General features: G+C 44.0%; 1 protein-coding gene and 1 pseudogene across 1 annotated transcript in view; one reads left to right on the plus strand and one right to left on the minus strand.

Moving 5' to 3' along the window:
* LOC139470802 (ubiquitin conjugation factor E4 B-like) overlaps nucleotides 1-21,875 on the plus strand; it is a 55,260-nt gene extending 33,385 nt beyond the window's left edge. Inside the window, exons 17-24 of the mRNA XM_071253090.1 lie at nucleotides 625-860; nucleotides 5,860-5,986; nucleotides 6,362-6,506; nucleotides 11,852-11,986; nucleotides 12,125-12,316; nucleotides 13,979-14,153; nucleotides 14,394-14,540; nucleotides 20,959-21,875. Coding sequence (XP_071109191.1) covers nucleotides 625-860; nucleotides 5,860-5,986; nucleotides 6,362-6,506; nucleotides 11,852-11,986; nucleotides 12,125-12,316; nucleotides 13,979-14,153; nucleotides 14,394-14,540; nucleotides 20,959-21,020 — 1,219 coding nt within the window. The 3' untranslated portion in view covers nucleotides 21,021-21,875. The remainder of the gene's footprint in view (nucleotides 1-624; nucleotides 861-5,859; nucleotides 5,987-6,361; nucleotides 6,507-11,851; nucleotides 11,987-12,124; nucleotides 12,317-13,978; nucleotides 14,154-14,393; nucleotides 14,541-20,958) is intronic.
* Nucleotides 7,091-10,334, minus strand: LOC139471005 (processed variable antigen-like; annotated as a pseudogene).
* Nucleotides 21,876-22,656: the final 781 nt, after the last annotated feature.

Genomic DNA, 22,656 nt, shown 5'->3' on the forward strand with positions numbered 1-22,656 from the left:
AATATTTCTTACAACTAAACTCTAAACTGAAGAGGAACACATTCCTGACACCCTTGAATATATGTAATGCATAAGAAAATCTTACAATTATCAATGTTGTTTTCATGTAAGATATATGTGATAGCAGTTTGGCCATTTGTAAACATTCAGCATGTGTCATTAATAGAGAAAGAACTAAGCAGACAATATGATTGTCAGAAAATGTTTGGGAACACAAACAGGCCAGCCACATGGTCAAACATGAGGTACCAAGTTTCCTTAGCCAATGTCCAGGTATCTGTTCAAGCCACAATGTGTCAAGCCACTTTCCCAATCCTGACCTTGAGTCATAACAAGAGACCTTGAACTTTGACCAGTGGCAATATATATATGTTATCAACACTCTTACACACTTGAGCTGATATCAGTCTATCGTCACTCAGCAGATACAGGGGATTTAGATACATTTTACTGTCTCACTGGCGATTAATAATAAATGTCAATATTAAATGCTAACTTACTAATCTGCAGTGTCAATTATAAACGATTGGAGATTGGATGTCAGAGTAGGGCCCTGTTAAGGTAACAGAACAGCAAAACCGTACCCTGTCACGGATGGCTAACCATACTCTGTGTGTGCACCAGGTACAATCCACAGATTCTGGATGACCCAGCGACCACCAAGATCCTGCAGCTCCTCATCGTGCTGGTGTGTAATGGGTCGTACATCAGCAACCCCTACCTGGTGGCCAAGCTGGTGGAGGTGATGTTCGTCCTGCAGCCCACAGTGCAGCCCAAGGCAGAGAAGCTCAATGAAGCCTTGCTGCTGCACCCTCTCGCCCTGGAGTTCCTGTCTCCAGCTCTCATGCTGTTTTATACAGGTCAGTCAGGGACAACAACAGCCTGTGGCTTGGCAGCTTTCATGATGTAGAGCTGTGTGATCTGTAGATTGGTGGTTGAATGTAGAGCTGTGTGACCTGTAGATTGGTGGTTGAATGTAGAGCTGTGTGACCTGTGGATTGGTGGTTGAATGTAGAGCTGTGTGACCTGTAGATTGGTGGTTGAATGTAGAGCTGTGTGACCTGTAGATTGGTGGTTGAATGTAGAGCTGTGTGACCTGGTTGAATGTAGAGCTGTGTGACCTGTAGATTGGTGGTTGAATGTAGAGCTGTGTGACCTGTGGATTGGTGGTTGAATGTAGAGCTGTGTGACCTGTAGATTGGTGGTTGAATGTAGAGCTGTGTGACGTGTAGATTGGTGGTTGAATGTAGAGCTGTGTGACATGTAGATTGGTGGTTGAATGTAGCTGTGTGACCTGTAGATAGGTGGTTGAATGTAGAGCTGTGTGACCTGTAGATTGGTGGTTGAATGTAGAGCTGTGTGACGTGTAGATTGGTGGTTGAATGTAGAGCTGTGTGACCTGTAGATTGGTGGTTGAATGTAGAGCTGTGTGACCTGTAGATTGGTGGTTGAATGTAGAGCTGTGTGACCTGTAGATTGGTGGTTGAATGTAGAGCTGTGTGACCTGTAGATTGGTGGTTGAATGGAGCTGTGTGACCTGTAGATCGAACTGCAACTGAACATGCAGTTATTATGACCTCATGTTTCAAGATAAGGAAGCATCAATTATCAAGCTCTTTTGGTTCCAGACCGCCTCCGTGGTCTAATGGTAGAGCGTCCACCCGGAGAGCGGAAGGTCCGGGGTTCGATCCCCGACCGAGTCATACCAAAAGACGTTAAAAGATGGTACTTGTTGTTACCCGGCCTGGCGCTAGGCATTAAGGGGCTAAAACAAGGACTGGTCAGCTCGGAGTCAGTATACTGTGTCTGAGTGGGGTATTCATGTTACACTGTGGCATGGTATCTCTGTGAGCTAGCACTATAAATCGGCATCAGTCCGGAATAGTACAAGCAGCCACACACACACACACACACACACACACACGTGCATGCACGTCGCTATATAAGTGCAATAATCTTGAAAGCGACGTTAAACCCCATTTCACCTCACCTCACCTTTTGGTTCCAAATTTTAGAAAGTGTATCTTTATAGAAACGGGCTCTGTCTGTCCGTCCGTCCGTCACGTTTCGTTTCTGGAGCATAACTCATAAACCGTTTAGTATTTTTTCATCAAACTTTGCAGGTCTGTCAGGTACATGCTGAACTGGTGCCTTTTGCTATTTAGAAATTTTAGAAATTTTTATTTTCACATTTCCATGGCAACAAGATGGACTTAGGTTCTGTGAGGGTAGGGTTCGTTTCCGGAGCATAACTCATAAACTGTTCAATATTTTTTCATCAAACTTTGCAGGTCTGTCAGATACATGCTGAACTGGTGCCTTTTGCTATTTAGAAATGTTAGAATATTTTATTTTTTATGTTTCCATGGCAACAAGATGGACTTAGGTTCTGTGAGGGTAGGGTTCGTTTCCGGAGCATAACTCATAAACCGGTCAGTATTTTTTCGTCAAACTTTGCAGGTCTGTCAGGTACATGCTGAACTGGTGCCTTTTGCTATTTAGAAATTTTAGAATTTCTTTTTGTTTTAGTTTGTTTTCAGTCGTACAAATTGGTATCTCTCGTACCCTCACGTCTAGTAGCATGTTTAAAAGGAAGCCAGAAGCTGGAATGTAAACATTAAACTTGTTTCCCTCCGGTTGCGCATGCACCTCCCTATGACATGTCACAAATCTCTCAGCACGCCTCTGTGCTGGTCGCTCGAGAAAGTCTTTCGTGGTAGACTGCTAGTTTGTATTCTACAAGTACTTATCGCTTGTCTACATTTGTTGTTCTAATAAAGTTATAATAATAATGAATATGTCTTACCTGTAGACTCCTGGAATATAATCCTTGGTAATCCATTGTTTGTGTTCAACACGTGTTTCACTGTTTGACTTGATTATACACGTGGCAACATGTCGGGCATGTGTGCCTCATGTCATATCGACTCAGCTTTGATAGCCCAGATCACGGCGGCGGTCCTCGCCTCGATTGCGTCGACCAAGAAGGATTCGACTGCGTTGGGGGTCCATGGACCGTCAACCAGTACACCAGCTCCTTCATCTACGCCTCCACAATTGACGTCGACGATGAATTGTGACGACAGCCTCTCAGACATCCTCGCCTAGTCCCGATATATATCGGGCCAGATTACTATGGCATGTCGCCATGGTTACATCGACTGCACTGAACTACCTGATCGTCATGGCAGGACACTCTTATGGGCCCCGTGGTCATCGCAACAGTTGTTTGACGGTCGTACCAACGAAGTTCTGGACTTCCAGGGAAGCCGAGCGTGACATCATCATTTCGGCTTCATACAACCTGTCCAGACGGCCACCGCCGTTCCGCAAGAGAGATTCGGACAGGAAAGGTCGCCAGGTCTCCTTTTCCAAGAGGGGGAAAGAGCCAGCAGGGGAAGAAGTGAGGACCCTTCCCCCGCCGTCACCTTCGTTGCAGTCTCCCCCAATGACACCACCTTGAGACGTGCTAGCGGCAGGGGGGAGACTTCATAACTATGCCTGGGCTTTCCTCAACGACACATTCACCATGATATCCCTCAGCTCTCTGCGTCGGATGATATTACCGAACGACTTCCTCGTCTCCATAGACCTTCACCATGCGTATCTCCATGTACCGGTCGAGTTCTGGACACTTCGACTCTGTCGGAAACGGCAAACAGGGAACTACTCGGTCGGCGGCCCCTTCTGGACTGGACATTCAGGTTCTTCGCCCTCGTCGACAACTTGGACATGGGCGTACGCGCCCGTCACATCCCAGGGGCCACGGAGTGGATGATCCATCCGACAGACTTTCATCTGCTGACAGATCAACTCTGGTAGTTCTCTCCAAGTAAATCTCTTTGCAACCCGGTACAACAACTGCCTCCCTCGATTCGTGTCGCCGGTTCCAGACCCACGGGCAGGGGACCACGACGCTCTAGCGATATCATGGGAGGGTCTAGACGCTTATGCTTTTCCGCCAACGGTGCTGTTACCATACTGAAGAAAGTTCGTCAAACGGCCAACCTACGTTATGGTCGCGCCTTATTGGCCGGCCAGAACGTGGTTCCTGGAATTTCTTCAGATCAACGATCAGCCACCGTTCCCGTTGCCAGATCGAGATGACCTCCTTCTTCATCCTCACACCGGATGTCTAGTCAGACTTACGAGCCTCTAGATCAGGTCATGTTCGACTTATTGTCTCAGAAAACGGCTTTCCTTCCCTCGCTGGCTACGGACAGAAATACATGCCACTGACGTCGGTCAGATTACGTTCGATCAGCATAACCATGGCAACGTCCATCTTGGTCTCAGATCGGATTTTTTTTGCAAAAAATCAACTTCCTGGCCAAGATTCGAGAATGTTCCACATTCCTTCCTTGTCTGCCATTATAGGCCCTCATGATCACGCTGATCTCACCTGTGCCCAGTTCATGCGCTTCGTCTTTACCTGCAGCGATCTGAACACCGATGACAACATTTTCAACGGCTGTTCATACAGCTCTCAACCAATGCAAAGACAGAGATTACACGTAATACTCTCTCCTTTTCGTTGAGAGCGGTCATTCTCAGAGCTTACGAGGCGCAAGGACTCGCACCTCTCACCTCCGCTCCTCTCACCTCCGCTCATCCACACGAAGTTCGAGCCATAGCTTCAACATTAGCACTCCACAGTAATTGTTTGCTGCAAGCTTTTATGGAGGGCTGCTTTTGGAGATCTACTTCAGTGTTTGCTTCGCATTATCTCAGAGATATCTCAACAGAAAATGTTGAAGGACTCAAACAGTTTGGTCCACTCGTGGTGGCACAACAGATCTCCCAGAAAAGACAGTGAATTTGTGCTTTATTCAATTTGGACTTTTTGCACGACACTTCGTGCCAGATAACAGGTTACAATAAAAACTGTTGGTGAATGTATGCATTCTTATGGGTTTTTGTTGTGTGCAGTACTTTGGCTTTTTTATTGTGGTTATTCGGTGTATGCATTGCCTTCCCATACTTTTTAGTACTGCTCGTATTTTTAAGTTACCTTGTCTACGGCGATTTGCTCTGTAACTAAATTATGCGCCGACCCCACTTTGATCACAGTTCAACTGACGTGTGCTGTTGTCCTGTCGCATCGATAATTAGTTGTGTGTCGAAGAGCATTAACCATGCTTTTTTTAGTTACCTTGACTATGGCAAGTGGTTCTGTAACTAAATTATACGCTGACCACACTTCGATTGCAATTCAACTGACGCGCAGTTGTCCTGTCCCATCGATAGTTACTTGTGGGTCGAAGAGCATTAACCATGCTTTGTGTTCGTGATAAACAACTTGCCTCTTCCGTGCATCTGGTCGAATGTTCTATTGTCACTACAGGGGTGAGGAACTTGGTACATTCGACGTGAAAGAGGTCACTTCCTGATTACTTTCCCGACCCTCCTTCCAGTGTTCCGTCGAATTCTACCCATTTGTACAACTGAAAACTAAAACATGGGTTTTTCAGATTAAAAACAATGTTTTATTGGTCTGTTTTCAGTCGTACGTTCCCACCCGGCCATCACTATACTCTAGAAAATGTGGTAGTTGCTGTGCAGTGATGTTTTATAACCTACATTAGTGTATATCAGTATTTGGAACAGGGTACTGTCCATGATGGATTGAGTAGTTTTTCCCAGAAATATTAGCCTCCACAGTGAAATATCTGTCTAGTCACCTTTTTCAAACAGGGTTTATAGTGGTTTGAAACCACTGATCAACAAATGAGCCAAGTGGTAGAATACTTGATTTAAGAATGTGTACCTTGAGAGATTTTGTCTGAGCAAAATGCTTGGTCAAAGATTAGCGTCAGGGTACGTGATGAACATCATATGTGAAATTGAATTTTGTTGCAGAAATTGAAACAACCGGTGCCAGTAGTGAATTCTATGACAAGTTCACCATCAGATATCACCTGAGTATCATCTTCAAGACAATGTGGGGCATGCCGGCCCATCAGTCGCGACTCGTGGAAGAGGCAAAGTAAGACACTCACCTCACAAAATTGTATTTGATCAGGAAGGGTCAATGTCAATAACTAAAAACTCTTGATTCTAGCAGTCTTCTGTCAGCTCAACCTGACCAAGTCAGTGTGAATCTGTGTCTTGAAGCTTTGACTGTTGTCCGGTCAGTCATGTGTCAATCTTTAAAGACTTTACATGTATCAGTATATAATTTCTCACAATATATTCTATTTGTCCTTAATTGGAAATGATTTTGCAGACTTTGTGATTTTGTACCTTGTACTTTTATTCAGTATTCATCATCAAGTAGAAAGAAATAACAGTTTAAATTATTTCTTTATTGTAAATGTGTAAATAGGCAAAATACAGTTCTTCTTCTATTTTCCTGTTTCAGTAACAACAAGCACTTTGTAAAGTTTGTTAACATGTTGATGAATGACACCACCTTCTTGCTGGACGAGAGTTTGGACTGTCTGAAGAGAATCCACGAAGTCCAGGAGCTCATGGACAACAAGGCTCAGTGGGATGCCCAGCCAAAGGTGAAATGCAGCTTCATTCGAATAAGTATACGCTCTCAAACCACCTCAGACAACATCTGCAACTCCTTCCCTATCATCACCCTACAACCCCTTCCTATCATCACCATACAACCTCTCCTTATCATCACCCTACAACCTCTCCCTATCATCACCCTACAACCCCTTCCTATCATCACCCTACAACCCCTTCCTATCATCACCCTAAAACCCCTTCCTATCATCACCCTACAACCCCTTCCTATCATCACCCTACAACCTCTCCCTATCATCACCCTACAACCCCTTCCTATCATCACCCTACAACCCCTTCCTATCATCACCCTAAAACCCCTTCCTATCATCACCCTACAACCCCTTCCTATCATCACCCTACAACCTCTCCCTATCATCACCCTACAACCCCTTCCTATCATCACCCTACAACCCCTTCCTATCATCACCCTACAACCCCTTCCTATCATCACCCTACAACCTCTCCCAATCATCACCCTACAACCCCTTCCTATCATCACCCTACAACCCCTTCCTATCATCACCCTACAACCCCTTCCTATCATCACCCTACAACATCTGTACCCTCATCCTTAAACATTTCTACCTTTACCAATCTCTCTACCCTCATTCATGTTTCTACCCTCACCCATCTCTCTACCCTCACCCGTCTCTCTAACTTGACCTGTCTCTACCTACACCCATCTCTACCCTCACCCATCTCTCTACCCGCACCCATCTCTCTACCCTCACCCGTCTCTCTACCCGCACCCATCTCTCTACCCTCACCCGTCTCTCTACCCTCACCCGTCTCTCTACCCGCACCCATCTCTCTACCCTCACCCATCTCTCTACCCTCACCCATCTCTCTACCCGCACCCATCTCTCTACCCGCACCCATCTCTCTACCCTCACCCGTCTCTCTACCCGCACCCATCTCTCTACCCGCACCCATCTCTCTACCCTCACCCGTCTCTCTACCCTCACCCGTCTCTCTACCCTCACCCATCTCTCTACCCTCACCCGTCTCTCTAACTTGACCTGTCTCTACCTACACCCATCTCTACCCTCACCCATCTCTCTACCCGCACCCATCTCTCTACCCGCACCCATCTCTCTACCCTCACCCGTCTCTCTACCCGCACCCATCTCTCTACCCTCACCCGTCTCTCTACCCTCACCCGTCTCTCTACCCTCACCCATCTCTCTACCCTCACCCGTCTCTCTAACTTGACCTGTCTCTACCTACACCCATCTCTACCCTCACCCATCTCTCTACCCGCACCCATCTCTCTACCCGCACCCATCTCTCTACCCTCACCCGTCTCTCTACCCGCACCCATCTCTCTACCCTCACCCGTCTCTCTACCCTCACCCGTCTCTCTACCCTCACCCGTCTCTCTACCCTCACCCGTCTCTCTACCCTCACCCATCTCTCTACCCTCACCCATCTCTCTACCCTCACCCGTCTCTCTAACTTGACCTGTCTCTACCTACACCCATCTCTACCCGCACCCATCTCTCTACCCGCACCCATCTCTCTACCCTCACCCATCTCTCTACCCTCACCCATCTCTCTACCCGCACCCATCTCTCTACCCGCACCCATCTCTCTACCCTCACCCGTCTCTCTACCCGCACCCATCTCTCTACCCGCACCCATCTCTCTACCCTCACCCGTCTCTCTACCCTCACCCGTCTCTCTACCCTCACCCATCTCTCTACCCTCACCCGTCTCTCTAACTTGACCTGTCTCTACCTACACCCATCTCTACCCTCACCCATCTCTCTACCCGCACCCATCTCTCTACCCGCACCCATCTCTCTACCCTCACCCGTCTCTCTACCCGCACCCATCTCTCTACCCTCACCCGTCTCTCTACCCTCACCCGTCTCTCTACCCTCACCCATCTCTCTACCCTCACCCGTCTCTCTAACTTGACCTGTCTCTACCTACACCCATCTCTACCCTCACCCATCTCTCTACCCGCACCCATCTCTCTACCCGCACCCATCTCTCTACCCTCACCCGTCTCTCTACCCGCACCCATCTCTCTACCCTCACCCGTCTCTCTACCCTCACCCGTCTCTCTACCCTCACCCGTCTCTCTACCCTCACCCGTCTCTCTACCCTCACCCATCTCTCTACCCTCACCCATCTCTCTACCCTCACCCGTCTCTCTAACTTGACCTGTCTCTACCTACACCCATCTCTACCCGCACCCATCTCTCTACCCGCACCCATCTCTCTACCCTCACCCATCTCTCTAACTTGACCTGTCTCTACCTACACCCATCTCTACCCTCACCCGTCTCTCTACCCGCACCCATCTCTCTACCCTCACCCATCTCTCTACCCGCACCCATCTCTCTACCCGCACCCATCTCTCTACCCTCACCCGTCTCTCTACCCGCACCCATCTCTCTACCCTCACCCGTCTCTCTACCCTCACCCGTCTCTCTACCCTCACCCGTCTCTCTACCCGCACCCATCTCTCTACCCTCACCCGTCTCTCTACCCTCACCCGTCTCTCTACCCGCACCCGTCTCTCTACCCTCACCCGTCTCTCTACCCGCACCCATCTCTCTACCCTCACCCATCTCTCTACCCGCACCCATCTCTCTACCCGCACCCATCTCTCTACCCGCACCCGTCTCTCTAACTTGACCTGTCTCTACCTACACCCATCTCTACCCTCACCCATCTCTCTACCCGCACCCATCTCTCTACCCGCACCCATCTCTCTACCCTCACCCGTCTCTCTACCCGCACCCATCTCTCTACCCTCACCCGTCTCTCTACCCTCACCCGTCTCTCTACCCGCACCCATCTCTCTACCCGCACCCATCTCTCTACCCTCACCCGTCTCTCTAACTTGACCTGTCTCTACCTACACCCATCTCTCTACCCTCACCCATCTCTCTACCCTCACCCATCTCTCTACCCTCACCCGTCTCTCTAACTTGACCTGTCTCTACCTACACCCATCTCTACCCTCACCCATCTCTCTACCCGCACCCATCTCTCTACCCGCACCCATCTCTCTACCCTCACCCGTCTCTCTACCCTCACCCGTCTCTCTACCCTCACCCATCTCTCTACCCTCACCCGTCTCTCTACCCTCACCCGTCTCTCTACCCTCACCCATCTCTCTACCCTCACCCATCTCTCTACCCTCACCCGTCTCTCTAACTTGACCTGTCTCTACCTACACCCATCTCTACCCGCACCCATCTCTCTACCCGCACCCATCTCTCTACCCTCACCCATCTCTCTAACTTGACCTGTCTCTACCTACACCCATCTCTACCCTCACCCGTCTCTCTACCCGCACCCATCTCTCTACCCTCACCCATCTCTCTACCCGCACCCATCTCTCTACCCGCACCCATCTCTCTACCCTCACCCGTCTCTCTACCCGCACCCATCTCTCTACCCTCACCCGTCTCTCTAACTTGACTTGTCTCTACCTACACCCATCTCTCTACCCTCACCCATCTCTCTACACACACCCTTCTACCCTCACCCATCTCTCTACCCTCACCCGTCTCTACCCTCACCCATCTCTCTACACACACCCTTCTACCCTCACCCATCTCTCTACCCTCACCCGTCTCTACCCTCACCCATCTCTCTACACACACCCTTCTACCCTCACCCATCTCTCTACCCTCACCCGTCTCTACCTACACCCATCTCTCTACACACACCCTTCTACCCTCACCCATCTCTCTACCCTCATCCATCTCTCTACCCTCATCCATCTCTCTACCCTCATCCATCTCTCTACCCACACCCATCTCTCTACCCTCACCCTGACACATCTCTACCCTCATCCTGAAACATCTGTACCCTCACCCTAAAACATCTCTATCCTCACCATGAAACATCTCTACCCTCACCATGAAACATCTCTACCTTCACCAAGAAACGTCTCTACCCTCACCCTGAAACATCTCTATCCTCACCATGAAACATCTCTACCAGGGGTCCGGAAAATTTAAAATCCCAATCGGACATTTTCATTTATGCCACGCCCCCTTCAAACAGCGTGTTTTAATACGACTTTTTACACACAAATTACAAGTTGTTACGTATTCATAATATGATGAATTATGAATTGTTTCAATTTAAATTGTTTAATTCACCGGACAATTAATAACAAATAATATCATTTTAGATATACATGGAAAACATACGTTTGTTTCTGTTATAATAACGATCTGTCAACTTTGTGAACGGTCTAATTAATATTCATGAGTCTGCTCAAGTGTACGCGTTGTAACATTTGGATCGAGATTATTATCCCATATTTGGTTATCACGTGACCTCACGGGAAAAGGGTTTTTTTTAATCTAAAAAGATTATTTAGAAACAAGACAGATAATATAATCCTAAATCCTAAACTATCGTTGATAGCAATAGTTATTTGAATACTTTTTCATCTGTACTTAATTATTGACCATAAAAAATTTGATATCGATCGTCACAGAAAGCAAAATGGCGGTCAATCAAGATTCAATATACGACTAGCTACTGAAAACAATAAAATCTGCAAATCCTCATTGTATGTCAACCAAGTGAAAGTCGTTAGCCACGACTTACAAAATGATCATTCAGACTTTGAGGGTTTGGCAGATCCGCTCGACTGATCTGCATCGGTCGACTGGCTGTCGTCACGCTTTCGCTTCTTGTCTGAGGTTACGTATCGTAGCATTGTGAGGATGATGAGGTACATCGATGATGCAAGGTATTTATGTACAGTTGTAAACACATTTTACTCAAATTAACAAGATGTTCTCAGTAATAAATCCTCGATTAATCAGTGTCAACTCAGTTTATTGCCTATTACAATGATTGACAGATTGGACTATCATTCTAGGTACGATGTATTTACAGCAATCAAAACAAACAAAGCTTGTCAGTGTAGATAATCTTCATTGTGTTACAACTGCAGACAGAAATTGCTCAGTCCTAACCGTTGATCATGTCCGGTCAAAATTTAAGAATGTCCGGACAATACTTTTTAAAATGTCCGGACAGAAAAATTTAAATGTCTGGTAAGCAATATTTTAAACCGGACATTTGAGATTCCCAATCGGACATGTCCGGCGCATATGACGGTTTCCGGACCCCTGATCTCTACCCTCACCATGAAACATCTCTACCCTCACCAAGAAACGTCTCTACCCTCACCCTGAAACATCTCTAGCCATTTGAGCTAATGTTCTCACCCCGTCCCTGTCCTCTACCTCCAACTTTTCCCTACACATCTCCGCTAACATCCTCACACTCTTCTAGTTCTTGCCTCATTTGTTTCACAAGTTTTGATATATTTTGTGATACATTTCAGGATCAACAACAGTCTCGACAAAGACAGCTAGCTATGGATGAACGCCAATGTCGGTCCTATCTAACACTAGCCACAGAAACAGTTGACATGTTTCACTATCTCACAGAAAAAATACAGCGCCCCTTCCTCATACCAGTAAGTTTTTTCACAGGAATACAATTATTGCACTTGGTTCTCTGTGATTATAAGTATCCGCTTAGAACAGTCGTTTTGTCTTGGCTTGGACACCATTGAATGAGGGACCAGGGCTTACTTGTTTGCTATCTGTTTTAGGAACTAGCAGACCGACTGGCAGCAATGTTGAACTTTAACCTGCAGCAGCTTTGTGGCTCCAAGTGTAAGAATCTGAAGGTGAAGAACCAAGAGAAATATGGCTGGGAGCCCAAGAAGCTGCTCAACAGCCTGACCGACATCTACCTGCACCTCGACTGTGAAGACTTTGCAAAGGCTATAGCCAATGATGAGGTGAGTAGTTGTAAACTGTATGGCCACTCCGAGAGATCAGACTTGAACTAAATGTCCATGGACATTACTGCTTTGATGGCCATCCCTGATCCTATTTCTCACATGGCCATCCCTGATCCTGCTACTGACTGACATCTCACATGGTCCTCTATCCTGCTACTGACTGACATCTCACATGGCCATCCCTGATCATGCTACTGACTGACATCTCACATGGCCATCCCTGATTGTGCTACTGACTGACATCTCACAAGGCCATCCCTGATCGTGCTACTGACTGACATCTCACATGGCCATCCCTGATTGTGCTACTGACTGACATCTCACATGGCCATCCCTGATTGTGCTACTGACTGACATCTCACATGGCCATCCCTGATTGTGCTACTGACTGACATCTCACATGGCCATCCCTGATTGTGCTACTGACTGACATCTCACATGGCCATCCCTGATTGTGCTACTGACTGACATCTCACATGGCCATCCCTGATCCTGCTACTGACTGACATCTCACAAGGCCATCCCTGATTGTGCTACTGACTGACATCTCACATGGCCATCCCTGATTGTGCTACTGACTGACATCTCACAAGGCCATCCCTGATTGTGCTACTGACTGACATCTCACATGGCCATCCCTGATCCTGCTACTGACTGACATCTCACAAGGCCATCCCTGATCGTGCTACTGACTGACATCTCATACGGCCATCCCTGATTGTGCTACTGACTGACATCTCACATGGTCCTCTATCCTGCTACTGACTGACATCTCACATGGTCCTCTATCCTGCTACTGACTGACATCTCACATGGCCATCCCTGATCCAGCTACTGACTTACATCTCACAAGGCCATCCCTGATCGTGCTACTGACTGACATCTCATACGGCCATCTCTGATCCTGCTACTGACTGACATCTCACATGGTCCTCTATCCTGCTACTGACTGACATCTCACATGGTCCTCTATCCTGCTACTGACTGACATCTCACATGGCCATCCCTGATTGTGCTACTGACTGACATCTCACAAGGCCATCCCTGATCGTGCTACTGACTGACATCTCACATGGCCATCCCTGATTGTGCTACTGACTGACATCTCACAAGGCCATCCCTGATTGTGCTACTGACTGACATCTCACATGGCCATCCCTGATTGTGCTACTGACTGACATCTCACAAGGCCATCCCTGATCGTGCTACTGACTGACATCTCACATGGTCCTCTATCCTGCTACTGACTGACATCTCACAAGGTCATCCCTGATTGTGCTACTGACTGACATCTCACATGGCCATCCGTGATTGTGCTACTGACTGACATCTCACAAGGCCATTCCTGATCCTGCTACTGACTGACATCTCACATGGCCATCCCTGATTGTGCTACTGACTGACATCTCAAATGGTCCTCTTTCCTGCTACTGACTGACATCTCACATGGCCATCCCTGATTGTGCTAATGACTGACATCTCACATGGTCCTCTATCCTGCTACTGACTGACATCTCACAAGGCCATCCCTGATCGTGCTACTGACTGACATCTCACATGGCCATCTCTGATTGTGCTACTGACTGACGTCTCACGTGGTCATCCTCTATCCTGCTACTGACTGACATCTCACGTGGTCATCCCTTATTATATTTGCAGAGATCCTACAGGAAGGAACTTTTTGAAGATGCTGTGTTACGGATGATCAAAGCTTGTATAAAGACAGAGGCAGAGATTACCAAGTTCCGGCAGCTCCAGAACAGTGTGGATGATCTTGTAACACAGAAAACAAAAGCAGAGTTAGACTATGGCGACATACCAGATGAATTTAAAGGTATCAGGAAATCTTAAACAATTTAATATACCACATCTATATTTCCTCTTTATGTTCATCCGTTGTTTACTTCTCTTAATATTTATTTAAGTGAAGACAGGTTGGAGAGCAATCATGTTCTGATGTTGGAACTTAACAAAGGCATTAGATCAGTAATATATCTTAAAACTGAGTTGATATGATGATATGTCTTAGTCCTAATGCAAAGAGCTGACAAATGGAATGTTGATGTTGTTGTAGACCCGTTGATGGACACTCTGATGGAGGACCCAGTATTACTGCCCAGTGGTCACATCATGGACCGGCCGATCATCATCCGCCACCTCCTCAACTCCCAGACTGACCCCTTCAACCGACAGCCCCTGACAGAGGAGCAGCTGACACCAGGTGGGTGCCATAGTGGCAGCTGTATATGGCCAGTACAGTGTTCCCTCGTTATTGCCCCCTTCAATATAGCGCTAACTCGGTTATAGCTCGCGGTAAAGCATGGCTCCCAAAATTTACAAACATTTGACAGTGGTAACAACTCATCAGCGCACCTTGGCTTAAGATGGGACTTTATTGCAGAGAACCAGTTACCAGGCCAACCAGACAGACAATTCCATGTTCCGGCTCTTTCCTCCGTCCTTGGTGCAGAGGATACAGAGGATTTATCACTATGCCCAGTCAGAGCCTTAAGATTATACCTACAAAAGTCTAAACCTAGAAGACAAGGTTTTAAGAGACTATTTATTCCTTTATTAAGGAATACACACACAGAGGTATCCAGAACAACTATCTCATTATGGATGAGAGCTGTTATTCTCAGAGCATACAGAGCAGTGGGATTGGACCCCCCTTCCGCCTCCAACCCTCACGAAGTAAGAGCCTTAGCCTCAACTCTGGCACTTCACGGCAACTGCTCCATAACAACTATTATGGAAGGCTGTTTCTGGAAATCAGATACAGTTTTCGCCAATCACTACCTCAGAGACCTTGCTACAGAGGACTTAGCTGGTATTCACCAATTCGGACCATTAGTTGTGGCACAACTCACAAATCCTACCAGACGACATTAGAAGATCACACTCACCCAATATCACGTAGACTTGTTGACGTCAGGTTACTGTTCCATAACCAACGACTAAGAGTCCATGCCCCCTGTTTTACTATGTAATTCAGCACATGAGTGAGAAATGATTGTGTTAAGATTATTGCCCTTCTCTTAACACCCTAATCGTTTAAGGTGAACAAGATTTAATCTTAGAAACCTTATAAATCCACAAACCTATATGATTTACTTCCATTTTGCTGCTCACAAAAAAAGGAATGTGGTCCCCAATTAAGAATTTACACAGAAGATTAACAACGAGGAGTTTATAGATCAAATCGACGTTTATCACACATACAGGTGGAACCCACCACCTACTGTGAGATTCAAGCAATAAGTATGAGTCAGGATAAGATAAAATATGTATTTTTTAGAGTAAAAATATCATTTATACTTATCCTGACTCATACAAATGAGTACCCTCCCGGCCTTCCCCTCTTTCCACTGATGTGTTCTGACCATTAAGTAGGAAATAAGAGAGAGTGATGAGTTACTGGGCTTGGTCACATGGTTCCGGTGCGCATGCGCGGAATAAGGGTGCGTTTGGGTGAGCTGTTTTCTCTGTTCTTTGGGAACAACACCGGACGTTTCCACTACCTATTCGGAAGAGAGAGAGATAAGAAATAAGAATGAGTCAGGATAAGTATAAATGATATTTTTACTCTAAAAAATACATTTTGAGGCAGATTGACAATTAAATGTCAACATAACGTTTTCGCAATTGAAATACATGTTGTGCGTGAAGTTCCTACGGTGACTGGTAAAAATCGTTCCACAGGTAAAAAAATATCCTGCATACAATCGGTACCACAGTGCTACGCTTGTGGTTCTTATAATTTTAAGTATATATGGTGGAAGCTGCAACTAAAATAACACTATATTGGAATATATTATTCCTGATAAAATAATTTCAGATACAATTTCTTCTGACCATTGAATCAAATTTCTTTAAAGTGGTATCACTGGGTATGTTTTAACTGAATCACCGGTAGATTGGGAACGTGTGCACAGCTGATTGCTATTTCCGGCTTAGTTTAATACACATGGTAATCTTAATCTCTGCATATAAAACAATGCCTTTGAGAGCAGGAAATACATTTTAAATGGTAAATCATCATGTCTAGTGATGTTTTATATAAAATTTCATACTTTTATTGACCCGTTTTGTTATAGATCTAGATCTCTCTACCTGCTTATTCACCTGAAGGGATACGATGTGTTTTTGTTTTTTTGAAAGCGCATATTATACTCGCTAAATCTTTTTTTACATTATGAATCCTAAATAACTTCTATTCTAATCTTTTTTGAAACTCTGAAACGTGCAACGTAGATCGTGTTAGGTAGGCAGAGCATGTATACTGTTTTGTTGGTCATCTACCACCTACGACTCGACCTTCGTTAAACCGCTGATCATCTATAACGCTCATCAATTGTTTGGCCCCCGAAGGTAGCGTTGTAACGAGGGATCACTGTACTTCAATAATAATAATAGTAATAACAATAATAATAAATTCATTTGTCAGGCACTGTTTTCCATCGTCTGTGGTTGCTCAAGGCGCATTTATTACCCCGGTGAATGGATTATTGTGCACTCAACAATCATTCTCTTCTCCCTTGGGAGTATACAACCCAAACAGCCTGTGATGCACCAGAAGGTTGACAGCCACATTCCCATCTCATCCTACTGGGTACCCATTCACTGCTGGGTGAACAGATGTATTACATGTGCTTCAGTGTTTATGCAGGCCTGAAGCCCTAGAAACTCCAGAGCCAAGCTACAGAACACGGTCACCCATCTAAGGACTTGCCGCGACCAATGTTGCTTAACTTCACCTGATTTGTGACCTCTGCGCTGTGACCACGTGCCACCATGTCAAATGTTGACGTCAATAAAAACTGTGTGTAACCTGGGTCAAGTGCTTGATATCAACAGATGGGAGCAAATGTGCACAATTGATATGGGCTTATCTCTCGGTGGCTAGTTTTTGCTTTTGTCATGCAGCTAGTCAATTTCAAACTACCAGATGCTGTTGAGCCCCCATCAGTTGTCGGGAAACCTGATGGTGTTCTGTTTTACATACATTACTCTAAAATGTTCCCAAGGTAACGTCTCTTTATTAAAACTTGAACATGCCCCTATGTTGATTTCTCTGTACAAGTGAATCTTAAGCTGATTGTGTATTTGTATGTGTATGCGTATGTATATGTGTACAAGGGGCGTTCAATACGTTTTGCAACTTCAATATAAGACCAAATCGCAGAATATCTTTTGCACTTTCATTTTTCAATATAATATCCATTTACCCCAATACACTTAATCCATTTGTCCTTCAAGCTTTTAATACCACTTTTATAGAAATTCACAGATTGGCCCTATAACCACGCCTCTGTGGCAGCCTTTATGTCCTCGTCATCCTGGAAGCGTCTTCCACATAGGGCAGATTTCATTTGCTGGAACAGGAAATAGTCACTGGGGTCTATGTCTGGGCTGTAGGGTGGGTGATTTAACTGTTTGAATCCACATTCACATATGGGGGCCTGTGTGATTCTCGATTTGGGAACCGGGGCGTTGTCATGCAAAAGGAGAATACCACGTGTTAACATCCACCGGTATTTCTAGCGAAAAGATTTTAGCAATTCATTCATTCATTCACTGTCCATTTATGTAGTTTTTGGTGGCATGTAATCAATCAGTAATATGCCTCTTGCATCTCAAAATATGGTGGCCATTATCTTGCCAGCCAATGGTTGAGTGCGAAACTTCCTTAGAGGCGGAGAATTGGGGTGCTTCCATGGCATGGATTCCAATTTACTTTCTGGGTCCCAGTGGTGGATCCATGTTTCATCACCTGTCACTAGACAAGAAAGAAATCCGGCTTCATCAGCAGTAAAGAGATCTAGGAGATCTTGACAACTTTCAGTTCTTTGATGGTGATCTTGAGCTCTGAGGTTTCTAGGTACCCATCTTACAGATACCTTGGACATACCAAGATGCTCATGAATAATGGTTGCAACAGTTCCAACTGATATTTGGAATTCCCTAGAAAGTTCAGATACTTTCACTCGTCGGTCAGACAAAATACTTCTTTCTATAGCAGCAGCAATGGTTGGGTGGCATCTGAGGGCCTGCCTGACCTTGGACTCCCTACCCCTTTTAAACTGTAGGAACCAACAGCAAACTGTGGAATAGTCAGGAGCATCCTTACCCATCACTTAACAAATGCAATCAGGGATTTCTTTTGCTTTGCATCCCTTCTTGGTAAGGATCTTTATTACAACCCGTTGTTCATGTTTGAGAGAATCAATGATTGTGACCACCCTCAGGTGAATGAAGCCATCGCATCTAACTTATTGTTGTGTCTGGAACTTGTTATAACACGTGTCAACCTGATGTTATGACTAGTGTCACACCTGCCACAAGTTGACATTGTTTGTGTAAACACAAATGCCCAAGTTGCAAAAGTTATTGTTCACCCCTCGTATGTATGTGTATGTGTACATGTAAGTGTATGTGTACATGTGTGTGTATGTGTACATGTATGTGTATGTGTATGTGTACATGTATGTGTATGTGTACATGTAAGTGTATGTGTACATGTATGTGTATGTGTATGTGTATGTGTATGTGTACATGTAAATGTATGTGTACATGTAAGTGTATGTGTATGTGTACATGTACATGTAAGTGTATGTGTACATGTATGTGTATGTGTATGTGTACATGTAAGTGTATGTGTATGTGTACATGTAAGTGTATGTGTATGTGTACATGTATGTGTACATGTAAGTGTATGTGTATGTGTACATGTATGTGTACTTGTAAGTGTATGTGTACGTGTATGTGTACATGTAAGTGTATGTGTATGTGTACATGTAAGTGTATGTGTACATGTAAGTGTATGTGTATGTGTACATGTATGTGTACATGTACATGTATGTGTATGTGTATGTGTATGTGTACATGTATGTGTATGTGTATGTGTACATGTATGTGTATGTGTATGTGTACATGTATGTGTATGTGTACATGTATGTGTATGTGTATGTGTACATGTAAGTGTACATGTAAGTGTATGTGTATGTGTACATGTATGTGTACTTGTAAGTGTATGTGTATGTGTATGTGTACATGTAAGTGTATGTGTATGTGTACATGTAAGTGTATGTGTATGTGTACATGTATGTGTATGTGTACATGTAAGTGTATGTGTATGTGTACATGTATGTGTATGTGTACATGTACATGTAAGTGTATGTGTATGTGTATGTGTATGTGTACATGTACATGTAAGTGTATGTGTATGTGTATGTGTATGTGTATGTGTACATGTAAGTGTATGTGTATGTGTACATGTAAGTGTATGTGTACATGTAAGTGTATGTGTATGTGTATGTGTACATGTACATGTACATGTAAGTGTATGTGTATGTGTATGTGTATGTGTATGTGTACATGTAAGTGTATGTGTATGTGTACATGTAAGTGTATGTGTATGTGTACATGTAAGTGTATGTGTATGTGTACATGTAAGTGTATGTGTATGTGTACGTGTAAGTGTATGTGTATGTGTACATGTAAGTGTATGTGTATGTGTACATGTAAGTGTATGTGTATGTGTACATGTGTGTACATGTGTGTGTATGTCTATGTGTATGTCTATGCGTATGTATGTCTGTGTATGTCTATGCGTATGTATGTCTGTGTATGTCTATGCGTATGTATGTCTGTGTATGTCTATGCGTATGTATGTCTATGTGTATGTCTATGCGTATGTATGTCTGTGTATGTCTATGCGTATGTATGTCTGTGTATGTCTATGCGTATGTATGTCTGTGTATGTCTATGCGTATGTATGTCTATGTGTATCTCTATATGTATGTCTATGTGTATGTATGTCTATGTGTATGTCTATGCGTATGTATGTCTGTGTGTATGTCTATGTGTATGTATCTCTATATGTATGTCTATGTGTATGTCTATGTGTATGTATGTCTATGTGTATGTATGTCTATGTGTATGTCTATGTGTATGTATGTCTATGTGTATGTCTATGTGTATGTATCTCTATATGTATGTCTATGTGTATGTCTATGCGTATGTATGTCTGTGTATGTCTATGCGTATGTATGTCTATGTGTATCTCTACATGTATGTCTATGCGTATGTATGTCTATGTGTATGTCTATGCATATGTATGTCTGTGTATGTCTGTGTATGTCTGTGTATGTCTATGTGTATGTCTATGCATATGTAAGTCTATGTGTATGTATGTCTATGCGTATGTATGTCTATGCGTATGTATGTCTATGTGTATGTCTATGCATATGTAAGTCTATGTGTATGTATGTCTATGTGTATGTATGTCCATGCGTATGTATGTCTATGCGTATGTATGTCTATGTGTATGTATGTCCATGTGTATGTATGTCCATGTGTATGTATGTCCATGCGTATGTATGTCTATGTGTATGTCTATGTGTATGTCTATGTGTATGTCCATGTGTATGTCCATGCGTATGTATGTCTATGTCTATGTATGTGTAATGTATGTGTAATGTATGTGGTATGTGTCTATTCATTTATTGTTTTGCAGAATATCCAACTTGTCTCGAACAACTAAATAGCAAAATTCTTCTATACCTGCAGCACTCATATTCTGTTTTCCACATCCTTTGTGCCAGTCCAATATCTTGGTTCCATGCTTTTACTTACAGACCTTGAACTAAAGAAGAAAATACAAGCGTGGAAAAAGTCCAAGAGAGGCGATTCAACGTGAACCACCAAAAGCAACACATGTTTGCGAACAACGATTATGTAGCCATGGCAACAGTGAGCAACCCTGACCTTGTCACGGACTCCAATGAAAGCTGTTTCCTTACTCAATGAAATGTATAGGAAACTGTCTTTTCATTCATAATTGTAATTTGCACAGGGAGATCTTCACCGACCACAAGCCTCAACACTTGTAAACAATCATTGAAAAGTGGCATTGTAGGATATGCATTTAGAAAAATCCAAGAAAAAGATCTTTATTTATGATTCTGCATTTTTATGTATTAAATATCAATAAATCATTTTCATTCTTTGTAAAACATGAAAAAAAATTCCTGATCTTGCTTGTTTTTATCATTAATAAAGCAGTTTTACTATCACATGCATTCATTCATATTCTCATTTTGTGGTTATTATAAATGTGATTCATTAAATTGATGTTTTGATCCTGAAAGAGCACCACTTTATTATTGAAATGTATTCAAGGCAGTTAAGTTTCTTGATGAAATTAATTCTCAGAGTAATGTACTTCTTAAAAAGAACATGTTTCAGGATATATGTGTCATGATGTTTGCCCAGTTCGTCATGTCATATGTCAACTTGAGAAAACAAATCACTCGTCCAAGAGTTGACACATGGAACATTAATTTCGGTACTTTCATTAGTTGAAACGTGTGAATGGTACTATTTCTAACTTTTGGGTTGAAAGATTCTGTTTGTTTTTTTGTAGACAGCTTTATCTGAAGAAACTAAAACAACGTTTGTGTATGATATTTATGACTATGATAATTTATAAATATTTTGTTAACGTGTTACATCTATCAGGAAATTGTCAGCATCTGAGTTTGTACCACCGGTATGATAGTAAAGACATTTTCCAGTAATCATGAAGTTTGTTGATTTTTTATTGTAGATGTACTAAACTTGGAACTGACTTTCATGTGTTTGACAGCAATATTGAAGGTATAACATGGCGACATGTAACTATAAACGTGGTTGATGTTATAAGTGACATGCCATTAAGTAGGATGACACACAATCAACCAAGTCAGCCATCCTGACCACCTGATCCATAGTAATCACCTCTTATGACCAGCGACCCAAGGAGGCTGGCTACCTCAATGACTTGAGGGGAGATACATACTTTGCTTGGCCCAAACCTTGATAACTATCCTTCATATCCATCATTATAAAGTAGGTCAAACTTTCTGAGGCAGCCTTCACAACTCTTCTTCATTCCAGTATAAACGCCAATAATTAAATGACCAGTTGCAAAAGAGTCAATAATTTCCTGCTAAAAACGAGAATATGGACTGACAAAGCACATTCTACCGAGTGAGAGGTATTCCTACTTGAATCCCTACAATAACACAGCACTTCAGTGATCCAGTTGGTATTCCTACTTGAATCCCTACAATAACACAGCACTTCAGTGATCCAGTTGGTCTTCCTACTTGAATCCCTACAATAACACAGCACTTCAGTGATCCAGTTGGTATTCCTACTTGAATCCCTACAATAACACAGCACTTCAGTGATCCAGTTGGTCTTCCTACTTGAATCCCTACAATAACACAGCACTTGAGTGATCCAGTTGGTCTTCCTACTTGAATCCCTACAATAACACAGCACTTGAGTGA

This window comes from Haliotis cracherodii, unplaced genomic scaffold (assembly GCF_022045235.1).
Source record: "Haliotis cracherodii isolate W230 unplaced genomic scaffold, xgHalCrac1.p SCAF_21, whole genome shotgun sequence".
NCBI lineage: Eukaryota > Metazoa > Mollusca > Gastropoda > Lepetellida > Haliotidae > Haliotis > Haliotis cracherodii.